Genomic DNA, 13378 nt, shown 5'->3' with positions numbered 1-13378 from the left:
GTCTTGCAGGTCTCGCCCGGGAAAACGTTCAGTCCTAGCTTGTTCTGGAGAAGTTAAGCTAGGGGTTGTTTTTCAATCCTCTCCGGCAGTGGACTGTCTGCTTTCTGTATCTCTGTTTTCTGAGTCTGAAGTCAAAACCGTTAAGGCACTGTTGGACTCAGGAGCTGCGGGGAATTTTATTTCCCTTTCCTGCGCCCAGAATCTGGGTTTGAAGTTACAGTCGGTCGAACGACCTATTACGATAACTGCTATTAATGGTACCCAAATTCCTAATGCTCTGATTACAAGTCATACAATGCCAATCAAGCTGCAAGTGGGAGCTTTGCACCAAGAACATCTGGAGTTCCTTGTGATTCAGGAGATGTCTCACGATCTCGTCCTTGGTCTTCCCTGGCTCAAGTTTCACAACCCTCACGTCGACTGGAGGTTGACACAGATAATTTCTTGGAGTCTATTTTGACACTCGAATTGTCTTACTCCTGTCTACCCGCTTCGTGCATCATCCAAGTCGGATGTAGAGCTTATTCCGGAGGCTTATCGGGAGTTTACAGATGTTTTCTCGGAACAGGCGGCCGATAAATTACCACCGCATAGACCTTGGGACTGTCCTATTGAGCTCATTCCGGGGAAAATGCCACCTCGAGGTCGTACCTATCCTTTGTCAGTACCTGAGACTCAAGCCATGTCAGAATATATCAAGTCTAATCTGCAGAAGGGATTCATCTGCCCCTCTACTTCCCCAGCGGGAGCAGGCTTCTTCTTTGTGAAGAAAAAAGACGGAGGCCTGAGGCCATGTATCGATAATCGTGGTCTAAATGAAGTCACCATTAAGAATAAGTATCCTCTGCCGCTCATCACGGAGCTTTTCGATAGAGTTCGCGGAGCTCGAGTCTTCACTAAGCTCGATTTAAGGGGAGCTTATAACTTGATACGTATCCGACAAGGGGACGAATGGAAGACGGCCTTCAATACTAGGGATGGGCTTTATGAGTACCTGGTAATGCCGTTTGGCCTCAGCAATGCCCCCGCTGTTTTTCAGGGATTCATTAATGAAGTCTTTCGGGACATGTTATACCTAAATGTGGTGGTATATTTGGATGATATCCTGATATTTTCGAAGAATCTCACTGAGCACAGAATACAATTTAAGGAGGTAATCCTTCGGTTGCGAGAGAACCATCTTTACGGCAAGATTTCCAAATGCACCTTTGAGGTCCCCTCTATTCCATTTCTGGGCTACATTATTTCAGGTACGGAGTTGCGTATGGATCCGGAGAAACTTTCTGCTATTCGGGACTGGACTCGGCCTCTTTCCTTGAAAGCAGTACAACGTTTTCTAGGGTTCGCAAATTACTACCGGAAATTCATAAGGGGTTTCTCTACTATTGTGGCGCCTATTACTGCCCTAACCAAGAAGGGGGCTGACCCAAGCCATTGGTCCTCTGAAGCTGTAGCAGCGTTCGCCCAGTTGAAGGCAGCCTTTATGACCGCTCCGGTGCTTCAGCAACCAGACTTTCTAAAACCATTCTTTCTGGAGGTTGATGCTTCTACGGTAGGCATAGGTGCCGTACTTTCGCAGTACGCTTCAGATGGGAAGTTACATCCATGTGGTTTCCATTCCCGTAAGTTCTCCCCTGCTGAATTAAATTACACCATTGGAGACAAAGAGCTGTTGGCAATAAAATCTGCCTTAGAAGAATGGAGATATCTTTTGGAAGGGGCTAAACACCTAATTACGATTTTCACGGATCACAAGAATTTACTGTATCTTAAGACGGCCCAGTGCTTGAATCCCCGTCAAGCAAGATGGGCACTGTTCTTTGCTCGATTTTCGTTTGTCATTAAGTACCGGGCTGGAACTCTTAACACCAAGGTGGATGCCCTATCCCGTTCCTTAATGGCTTCGGATGAGGAGAATATTTATGAATACATTATCCTCCAATACCATTTTTGTGCCAAAGAACTAAAATGTAGTTATTTTCTCTTCCTCTCCCCTTCTGTACGCTCATGTGTTTCCAGCTGTCTGATGGCCAACTCCTCATAGGTTGCCCAATGCTTCCTTAAACTTAATTAAGTCTACAGTATACAGTATCAAAAGTCCTTGCCTTTTCCCTCAACTCTCTCCATCACCTTCTCTATGACCGAAGTCTACAAGGGTGGGTGTCATCCTTGACTTTGCCCTCTAATTCATCTCCTACATTCAGTCCCTTGCCCAATCCTGCCACTTCTGCTGCTGTAATATTTCCAGGATCAAGCCCTTTCTGACCCTGGAAACTACTAAATCTATCGCACCTATCCTTCACCTAGATTACTGTTACTCAAGGACGTTACTAGAACTTTGTGGGACCCATAGCAAAATCTCCACGCCCCCCCCTCCCCCTATTGGCATCGAGAGGAATATAAACCCACACATTTGCCGCTGCATGAAAAAAAACATTGATGCCCCCCACTCCCCAAAGGATCTACACCTTGCCACACATTTGAATACCAGTTTCTTAGTCTGCCAGCTGCAGTTTTATTTCCTAGATCTTACACCACTGTGCCTCATTGAGACACCAAATAAATAAAAGATAATAATAATAATAATAATAATAATAATGATAATAATAATAATAATAATTATTATTATTATTATTATTATTATTTCCGAAGCATTGGTCATTGGGGGTAATTCAGACCTGATCGCTCGCTAGCTGATTTTTGTAGTCCTGCGTTCACATAGTCGCCGCCCATAGGGGAGTGTATTTTTGCTTTGCAAGTGTGCAATCGCATGTGCAGACGAGTGGTACAAATAAACTTTGTGCAGTTTCTGAGTAGCCCAGGACTTACTCATCCACTGCGATCACTTCAGCCTGTTCTGGGCCGGAATTGACATCAGACACCCACCCTGCAAACGCTTGGACACGCCTGCGTGTTTCCAACCACTCCCTGAAAACTGTCAGTTTCCACCCACAAACGCCCTCTTCCTGTCAATCTCCTTGCAATAGGCTGTATGAATTAATTGTTCGTAAAATCCATCAGCAACGATCCGCTTTGTACCCGTGCGACGCACCTGCACATTGCAGTGCATACGCATGCGCAGTTCTGATCTGATCGCAGCACTGCAAAAAAACGCCAGCAAGCGATCAGGTCTGAATTACCCCCATTGTTAATAAGTTAGTTAACTTATGAATGGAACTTCTCCCATACTGAAAAATAAATAAGGAACTACTTTTTGTATAAATCAACAGACTTCATTTCCTTTACCAAAACTGTTAATGAACATTCCCACACATTACTTTTTAGCTTGTCCGTTGGGAAATTCCCATTGGGCAATTGAATGCTTTTAGAATTTCCTGGACTCTGGCTAATAGGGAATATTTTAGATATTCAGTAGAAAATTTGGTATTCAGATAGTATTGAGATTATAATGACCTTTGTGCTCATTATAATTTGCTATTGTGGGCACTTAGATTTCTATACAAAGATTAGAACTTGACAACTAGTTAACAAAAATAAGAAATATAAGTTTGTTTGCTCAGAATAATCTATTTATATATGATATATTGAATGTTAAATGAATGCAAAACCAATATTAAAGATAAGGTGCATTTTGTACTGTAAAGCAAGTTCTTCATCTGGTTTATCTGATAATTCCATACTTGTTTGTGCTATAGGAACGAACTGGTCAATTCAGATACTTCATGAAATGTTATTTGGATTGCACAACAAAGAGCCTACACTTGACCAAGCGATGATTGAATTTGGAAAACCAGAAAAATTTGAGGTTTGTGAAAAAATCAAAAGATCAAAATGTGGATAATGGTATTGATTAGCTATCCTGCCATTGATGATTAAATGTATTTGGGGGGGTGATTCAGACCTGATCGCTAGGCTGCTAAAATGTAGATAGTCGCCACCCTAGGGGAGTGTATATTCACCGTGCAAGTGTGCGTTCGCATGTGTACGCAGAGTTGCTAAAAACCCTCTCAGTCAGCGGACAGCTGCAAATCCGTTCGTAGCTCACTCACCATTGAATGATTTGCCCTGTGTATGCAGTCTCTGCGCAGCCCAGGCCAAACTCCCACAGTGCGATCACAACGGGCTGATCAGGGCCGGTGCTGATGTCATATACACTCCCTGAAAACGATTGGGAACACCTGCGTTTTCACTGACACTCCCAGAAAACGGTCAGTTACCACCCACAAACGGCCTCTTCTTGTCAATGAGCATGCAAATGGCTGTGCGATTAGAATTTTCGCACCAGCCTGTCGCTGACCGGCGATGCCTGTTGTTTGCCGACGCGCATGCGCATTGCGGTGCATACGAATGTACAGTTAATAGCTGAACGCCCGCTGTGCGAAAACGCACAGCAGCGATCAGGTCTGAATCGGGCCCTCTATCTGCTACCGGCCTTACGTAAATTATTATATAGCCTGTCCATATATGAAAATAGGTATGATCAATTACAGTAGATTAACAAAGATAATGGCAAATATGTGCTAGTAATTTGTGTATGAAAATATTTTTATTTCATTTTTTTTGTCTTGCGATTGCGTTCTGTTTGCCCATGAGATTATATATATATATATATATATATATATATATATATATATATATATGTTATGCACACCAGTGCCTGCAGGAAAGTACTGGTGTCAGGACTGTTATGCACTCCAGTGCCTGCAGGAATGTACTGGTGTTTGAACTGTTATGCAAAACAAATGGACTTACAGACAGACTGGGGAATATGACATAACGTACACAGAAGGTGATAGGGTAACAAAATACACACAAAGTGAACAGAGAAGCCCAGAGGCTAAGGAACTGGGTATCTCCCTTGTATTAGAACTGCTCAGATGGGAAAAGCAAGATGTTGTGTTTTAATACGTAGAGAACCCAAAATGCTGTTGCTAAGGGCAACAGCAAAACCCTAAAGGGTTACCAACGGGTGTGGCAGTAAACTCCTTGGTCAGAGATGGAATGATAGACACAAGGAGAGTCTCCACAATCCTAATTCTCACTTGCAGTGCACAGGTTCAGCTTACTGCCACTAAACTGACCCCTGACACCTAGCACAGTGAGACAGGATTAGACAGGCAAGTCTTAGAATACAGCCGCAAACTTGCTAAGTTCACAGAGTAGTAACAGAACCCCAGCAAGCTAAACGACTGACTCCAGTCTTACTGCTAGGTCTGGATTGGCAGAGTGTAATACCAAATCCCCAGGCCTATTTGCAGTAAGCAACAAACAAATACAAAGCTACACAGTACTGGCTAACTTTCAGAAACTGACTAACCAACAAAGATTCAGCAGCATCTGCTTACCCTGAGAAGAGGCCTTATAAAGCAGGTGCTGTCCACGCCCCACTCAGACCTCACAGACTGTGAGCACAAAAACCAGCACCGGATCCCCTGCCATGCACAGAGCCTATAACCACTGCACAGCAAAAGACCCGAACCGGAGTATCAGCTGCGCTCAGGTCACTCCGCTAGCACTTGTCTCCCGGTTGCCATGACGACGTGGCAGCACAGGGCAGGAGACCCTAACAGTACCCCCCCTCTGACGAGGGGTCAAAGAACCCCTACCACCGGGTTTATCGGGGAACTGCGAGAAGAAAGAGCGTATCAGTCTGGGGGCATGAAGATCACAACTGCGCACCCACGACTGCTCCTCCGGGCCATACCCCTTCCAGTGCACCAAAAATGACAGCCGACCCCGAACCACCTTGGAGTCAAGAATCCTTTCAACAACAAACTCCCTCTGGCCACGTATCAGAAGAGGGGAAGGTCTTCCACTGGAAGAAGGATTACTAATCGCCCGTTTTAAAAGGGAACAATGAAATGTTTTATTGATACCCAAAGAACGGGGTAGATCTAACTGAAATGCCACCGGATTGATAACCCTGGTGATCTTATAAGGGCCGATGAACCGGGGGCCTAACTTATGAGATGGCTGTCTCAACTTCAAATTCTTGGTAGACAACCAGACGAAGTCTCCTAATTTGAAGCTGCAGGGTCTTTTCCGCTTATCAAAAACCCTTTTGGTCACTAATGACACAGACACAAGGGCTTTCTTCACTTTCCGCCAAATACCTCTAAGGACCGAAACCACAGAGGAACCACCAGGCGTGGAGTCCAGGGGGTCAAAAGAATTGGCCTTAGGATGATGCCCATACACACAAAGGAAGGGAGAGATCCCTGTAGCAGAGTGAGCCGCGTTGTTATAGGCAAACTCCGCCATGGACAGATGAGCAACCCAGTCAGTCTGACACTTGGAGACATAACACCTGAGGAACTGCTCCAAGGACTGGTTCACCCTTTCAGTCTGCCCATTAGACTGCGGATGGTAGCCCGACGACAAGCTGACAGAAATCTGGAGATCGGAACAAAATGCCCTCCAGAATTTGGCCACAAACTGGGATCCGCGGTCAGAGACCACATCAAGTGGCAACCCGTGGAGACGCACAACATGCAGCATAAATAATTCAGACAGGCGTCTGGCCGATGGCAGCCCAACCAGTGGAACGAAGTGCGCCATCTTCGAAAACCTGTCAACGACAACCCAGATGGCTGTCATCCCCGAGGATTTGGGCAAGTCCACCACAAAATCCATTGAAATGTGGGTCCATGGCTTAGATGGGATAGAGAGTGGATGTAATGGGCCAACAGGAACCCCTCTAGGAGTCTTATTTTGGGCACAGATGTCACATGCCCGAACCCACTGATCCACATCCTTAGCCACCGAGGGCCACCACACCGCCCTAGATAGCAACTCCCGAGTTCTGGCAATACCCGGGTGACCTGCAGACTTCTTGGCATGGAATTCCAGGAACACTCGCTGTCTTAACCTAGGAGGCACAAACAAAAGACCTACCGGAAGGTCTGGAGGAGCCTGCTCCTGTGCTCTAAGGACTAATGATAAGAGGTCCTGGGTAATGCCCACTTTAATACATGATGGGGAAACAATGGGCAACGGCTCCTCGGTGGTCTCCTGGATTGGAGCAAAACTCTGCGAGAGCGCATCAGCCTTGATGTTTTTTGACCCAGGGCGATATGTTATCAAAAAATTAAAGCGAGCAAAAAACAAAGCCCATCGTGCCTGCCTGGCATTGAGACGCTTCGCTGACTCTAAATATGCCAGATTCTTATGGTCAGTGAGAATTGAGACCACAAACTTAGCCCCCTCAAGCCAGTGTCTCCACTCCTCGAGTGCATCCTTAATAGCCAACAATTCCCGGTTACCCACGTCATAATTCATCTCGGCAGGCGAAAATTTACGGGAAAAGTAAGCACAGGGATGAAGGCGATTATCAGACACTCCCATCTGAGAAAGCACTGCCCCAATACCCATCTCAGAGGCATCCACCTCCACCACAAAAGGACGCTCTGGATCTGGGTGTCGCAGCACCTTGGCCGAAACAAATGCCCTTTTGAGACGGGCAAAAGCCGCTTTAGCCTCACAAGACCAGTGAGCAACATCCGCCCCTTTCTTAGTGAGTGCCACCAAGGGTGCCACTATAGACGAAAATCCAGCGATAAATCGTCTATAAAAATTTGCAAAGCCCAGGAAACGCTGAAGCGCCTTCAAACTAGTGGGCTGCACCCAATCCAGGACTGCCTGTACCTTGGAACCCTCCATTTGGAAACCTTCTGGGGAGATAATATATCCTAGAAATGCGATTTGCTGAACTTCAAATTCGCACTTCTCCAGCTTCGCCCCAAGCCGGTGGTCTCTGAGTTTCTGGAAGACTAAGCGTATATGCTTCCGATGTTCCTCCAGGGAATGGGAGAAGATTAGGATGTCATCTAAGTATACAACTAAGAATCTATCCAAATATTCCCTGAGCACATCATTCATGAAATCCTGGAAGACTGCCGGGGCATTACAGAGCCCAAAAGGCATCACCAAATATTCATAATGCCCTGAGTGGGTATTAAAGGCAGTCTTCCATTCATCCCCCTCTCTTATTCGGATTAGATTGTACGCACCGCGTAGGTCAATCTTAGAAAAAATGGTGGCAGTACGAAGCTGGTCAAACAAGACCGAAATGAGAGGCAGTGGGTATGAGTTTTTAATCGTGATACGGTTCAATTCCCTGAAGTCGATGCAGGGTCGCAACGAACCGTCCTTTTTACCCACGAAGAAGAACCCCGACCCAACTGGAGACTGTGAAGGTCTGATAAATCCCTTAGCCAAGTTCTCCTGAATGTACTCTGCCATAGCCTGAGTCTCAGGACGTGACAGGGAGTACAACCTGCTCTTGGGAAGCTTAGCATTTGGCAACAAATCAATGGCACAGTCATAGGGGCGATGGGGAGGTAGTACCTCTGCAACTTTTTTGGAGAACACGTCCGCAAAATCTGCATAACACCCTGGCAATCCTGGCAAACTTAGCTGCGAGAGCCTGACTGGAAGGCTCAAGCAACTCCTGAAACAATCAGTACCCCAACTAAGAATCTCCCCAGAGACCCAGTCAAATTGAGGATTGTGGGCCCTTAACCAGGGTAACCCCAACACCAATGGGGCAAAAGTACAGACAGTCACATAAAAGGACAATTTTTCAGAGTGTGTGGCTCCAATAAACAAAGAAATCTGGCTAGTGCAAGAGGTATTTTTACCTTGGGATAATTGTTCCCCGTTTAACCCACAAATCTCAATTTCCGATGCCAAGGGTACTAAGGGAACAGAGTGTTTCAGGGCGAATTGGCGGTCCATAAAAACCCCGTCGGCCCCACTGTCCACAAAGGCCTCAGTCTTGACAGTTTGACCGAGGATCTTCAAGGTCACCGGAATGATAAAAGTCTTCTTGGGAAATTCTGACTTCTGGCCTGACAGGATATTTCCCATCACCCTCAGGCCCTGAAGTTTTCCGGCTTTTCTGGGCATGATACTACCACATGACCTTTATTCCCACAGTACAAATACAACCCCTGCTGTCTCCTCCGCGTCTTCTCACGCGAGGAGAGGCGGGTAGCCCCAATCTGCATGGGCTCCTCGGAAAATTCCTCAGAGTCTGAGGTTCCCTTGGGAAGGAAGGAAATCTCAGTCTCCCTTTCAAGCCTACGCTCTCTCAGCCGTCTATCCACCCGGATGGATAACTGCATGAGCTGATCCAAGCTATCAGGCAAGGGATATTGTACCAGTTGGTCCTTTATCTGGTTAGAAAGACCTCTTCGGTACTGGTGTCTCAGGGCTGGGTCATTCCACTGGGTATCATGGGCCAACCTCCGAAACTCCGTACAGTAAACCTCAACTGGCCTTCGCCCTTGCTTAAGGATCGAAATCTGAGCCTCGGCTGAGGCCGTCTTGTCAGGGTCATCATACAACATGCCCAGTGCCGTAAAAAAAGCATCAACACTTTTAAGCGACGGACAGTCAGGCTGCAACCCATATGCCCAGACCTGTGGGTCTCCTTGTAGCAAGGAAATCACTATGCCCACCCGCTGAATCTCCGACCCAGAAGACTGAGGCCTAAGCCGGAAGTATAGCTTGCAGCTCTCCTTGAAACAAAAGAACTGCGAGCGATCTCCAGAAAAACGATCCGGGAGATTTACTTTCGGCTCCTTAACCCCTGCAGGTGCTGCTGCTGCGGGAGCTCCGCCAGCAGCCTGGGAGGTGTGCATTTTAATGGACAAATCATTAAATTGTCGAGTCAGGACCTGCACCTGATCGACCACCTGTTGCAACGTATTTTGAGGGGTATGCTCCATATTCCCACAAAATTTCAACAGGAGTATTAGGCTGCTGAATATGTTATGCACACCAGTGCCTGCAGGAAAGTACTGGTGTCAGGACTGTTATGCACTCCAGTGCCTGCAGGAATGTACTGGTGTTTGAACTGTTATGCAAAACAAATGGACTTACAGACAGACTGGGGAATATGACATAACGTACACAGAAGGTGATAGGGTAACAAAATACACACAAAGTGAACAGAGAAGCCCAGAGGCTAAGGAACTGGGTATCTCCCTTGTATTAGAACTGCTCAGATGGGAAAAGCAAGATGTTGTGTTTTAATACGTAGAGAACCCAAAATGCTGTTGCTAAGGGCAACAGCAAAACCCTAAAGGGTTACCAACGGGTGTGGCAGTAAACTCCTTGGTCAGAGATGGAATGATAGACACAAAGAGAGTCTCCACAATCCTAATTCTCACTTGCAGTGCACAGGTTCAGCTTACTGCCACTAAACTGACCCCTGACACCTAGCACAGTGAGACAGGATTAGACAGGCAAGTCTTAGAATACAGCCGCAAACTTGCTAAGTTCACAGAGTAGTAACAGAACCCCAGCAAGCTAAACGACTGACTCCAGTCTTACTGCTAGGTCTGGATTGGCAGAGTGTAATACCAAATCCCCAGGCCTATTTGCAGTAAGCAACAAACAAATACAAAGCTACACAGTACTGGCTAACTTTCAGAAACTGACTAACCAACAAAGATTCAGCAGCATCTGCTTACCCTGAGAAGAGGCCTTATAAAGCAGGTGCTGTCCACGCCCCACTCAGACCTCACAGACTGTGAGCACAAAAACCAGCACCGGATCCCCTGCCATGCACAGAGCCTATAACCACTGCACAGCAAAAGACCCGAACCGGAGTATCAGCTGCGCTCAGGTCACTCCGCTAGCACTTGTCTCCCGGTTGCCATGACGACGTGGCAGCACAGGGCAGGAGACCCTAACAATATATATACAGCGGTCAGGCTCGGCACTCCTTGCAGGGAAAGATTACTTGCTGTGGTGCCATCTCAGGATGTGTGAAGTCCTTTGTGTATCCATGTATGCAGAGGCACTCAGCAGACTGATAAGGTAAACGTACAGCCTTTATTACGGTCCTACGCCGTTTCGGGGTGATACCCCGTCTTCAGGGACAAACAATACAAACAACATACAACAAACCACATCTAATATACCCTATCTAACAAGTGTTAACAATGTCTAACATCACTCACCTGTCCGGCACTGCCATTCCCGCCGCGTCCAGCCGCTAATCACGCAGGTCTCAGAACAATTACGTCATCTGGCCGCACCGGACTAGGAGAGCCAATAGAAGGATGTAAAAAGGTGTTGCTAAGTGACGCCTGTACACAAAAACAAAAAAACAATAACAACAGTGCGTATTAAAAGATCAATGAGGATACATCCTAAAATACCTCAATAATACAGAAGTTAAAAACATCAGGTGTCAGTTACTAATAGCGGAATATTCACTAAACTATTACTAGTAATACTTGCCATGTAGGGTAAAATATAAACACAATTAAGCCCGCTATAGAACACTATTAGCGCTTCTGAATTAGACAAATATAAAGGGATGCTAGTCAATATGAATTATAGTTTGGGAATGAGCAGTACAATGATGTTATATTATAGAAAACACTGTAGTCCCAGAGTTTCATTTAAACCCCCTGGGGATACCGTGTTTAGTACATGTATCCATCTACTTTCTCTTTGTAATAAGATCCTATTGCGATCTCCTCCTCTGTGATGCTGGGGAACATGGTCTATAATGATAGCTCTTAGACTCGCTACATTATGTTTAGCTATTAAACAATGGCGGGCCAGAGGTTGTTCACTGGTGCCCTTCTCTTTAGCCTGTTTTATGGCACTTCTGTGAAGAGCCATCCGTTCTCGGAACTGCCGCTGTGTCTTGCCCACATAAGCAAAACCACAGGGGCATTTCAACATATAGACGACATGAGTGGTCGTACACGTCACTCGATGTCGTATTTTAAAGATTTTGCCCGTATGGGGGTGGCTGAATGTGGAGCCAGTCAATAAGGTGTTACATGTAGAGCAACCTAAACAGCGAAAAGACCCAACCTTCGGACGTAAAAAATGGGTTTGTTGCTGTCTGGTAAGGGGAAACACATCCAATTTAACTACCCTATCGGCTATATTGGGACCCCTAGTATAACTAGGTAATACACGGGAGCCCAATAACGCCGGTAATGTGTTATCAGTATTTACAATTGGCCAGAGCTGCTTGACCTGTTTAGTAATATTCGTGGTAGCTGCCGTATAGTTATTGACCCACGGTACTCTACGGGTCACTTGTTTTATGTCATCCTCACCTGGTGGATTCAATAATATTTCCCTAGATAAGGACATAACCTTGTTCTTACTGGTTAATAGGTCAGTACGTGGATAACCCCGCTGTTCAAATTTATGCACCATCTGGTCCAAGGTGGGTTCCACCTGTTCTGGATCTGAAATGATGCGTCTGGCTCTTAGAAATTGTGATTGGAGTAATCCCTTACGTAATGATACCGGATGGGACCAGATGGGAGCTGGTATAATGTAAAAGTGAATTGCGATCAGTGGGTTTGGTGTGTAAAGCCGTATGTAGTCGGCCATCCTGATGCCTAATTATCACATCCAAATATTGAATCTCCACTCAGGACATCTGGTATGTAAATTGAACTGGACTCCCTGTCTGGTTATGTGCCTCCAACAATTGCTCCAGTTGTTCTCGTGTTCCCTGCCACAGGATGAGGAGATCATCTATGTACCTCTTGTAGAACAACTGGAGCAATTGGCGTTCCTAGATGGGTACTATACCTTCCTTCACACTTTCTAAAGAGGTTCAGTTATTGTCCAGATGAAACCTCAGAAAATATATATTTCTTCATTCCTGTCTCTCCAATTGCTTCTGATGTTGTCTATGGCTAAGAACATTGTGATTGCTGATGTGGGGCAGTTGTGGACCTCCTTGAAATGATTGACCAAGGAATGCGTTGCAAGTCCTTTTTTGATGTTGTGCAAATGTTTGCCTAGGTGTTTTTAATACTCAGTATCTGTTTCTACATGCCCGGATTATATACCACGCTGGCAAAGCCTCCATTTTTTACATTACCTTTGGATACACCCAGTAGTGTCTATACATAGTCTTTGTTTGTTCAGATATATTGTCATTGGTCTAAATGTTATATTGCTATGTGGAAAATGTATTTTCCTCCACATATTTCCTGACATCTAATATATGGGAATCCATTTAATACAGTGAATCAAGAGATCATTTGAGATAAGTATACCTCTACCAAACAGGGTGTTGCACCGTCACGTGTTTTCAGAACCTTAACATATTATCTATCTATCTATCTATCTATCTATCTATCTATCTATCTATCTATCTATCTATCTATATATGTTAGTGAAAGAAGAAGTGCGGTGGTTACACAAAATTAAAACCTTGGCGCTTGATGGACTTAATCAGGACTTGGAGCTTAAATGGTTCTAAGAATAATGCCATAATTCTGTTATTTGTAGAAGGATATCCCCCATTTCTTTCTTCTTCCACCTTTCCTCTTGGGCACCACTATATACGGTTCCTCATATGAGTATCTATGCTGACATCTAATATATAGGAACCATTTAATACAGTGAATCAAGAGATCAT

The 13378-nt window shown here is 45.4% G+C and overlaps 1 protein-coding gene across 1 annotated transcript in view; it reads left to right on the top strand.

Annotated features, from left to right (window-relative positions):
- The window catches only part of LOC134910167 (sulfotransferase 6B1-like), a 144207-nt gene that overhangs the window by 65070 nt on the left and 65759 nt on the right, over nt 1-13378 (top strand). The window contains exon 2 of the mRNA XM_063917893.1: nt 3657-3766. Coding sequence (XP_063773963.1) covers nt 3657-3766 — 110 coding nt within the window. The remainder of the gene's footprint in view (nt 1-3656; nt 3767-13378) is intronic.

Source organism: Pseudophryne corroboree, chromosome 4 (genome assembly GCF_028390025.1).
Source record: "Pseudophryne corroboree isolate aPseCor3 chromosome 4, aPseCor3.hap2, whole genome shotgun sequence".
Taxonomy (NCBI): domain Eukaryota; kingdom Metazoa; phylum Chordata; class Amphibia; order Anura; family Myobatrachidae; genus Pseudophryne; species Pseudophryne corroboree.
Note: the sequence above shows the minus strand (reverse complement) of the source record. Positions and strands in the feature narration are given on the sequence as shown.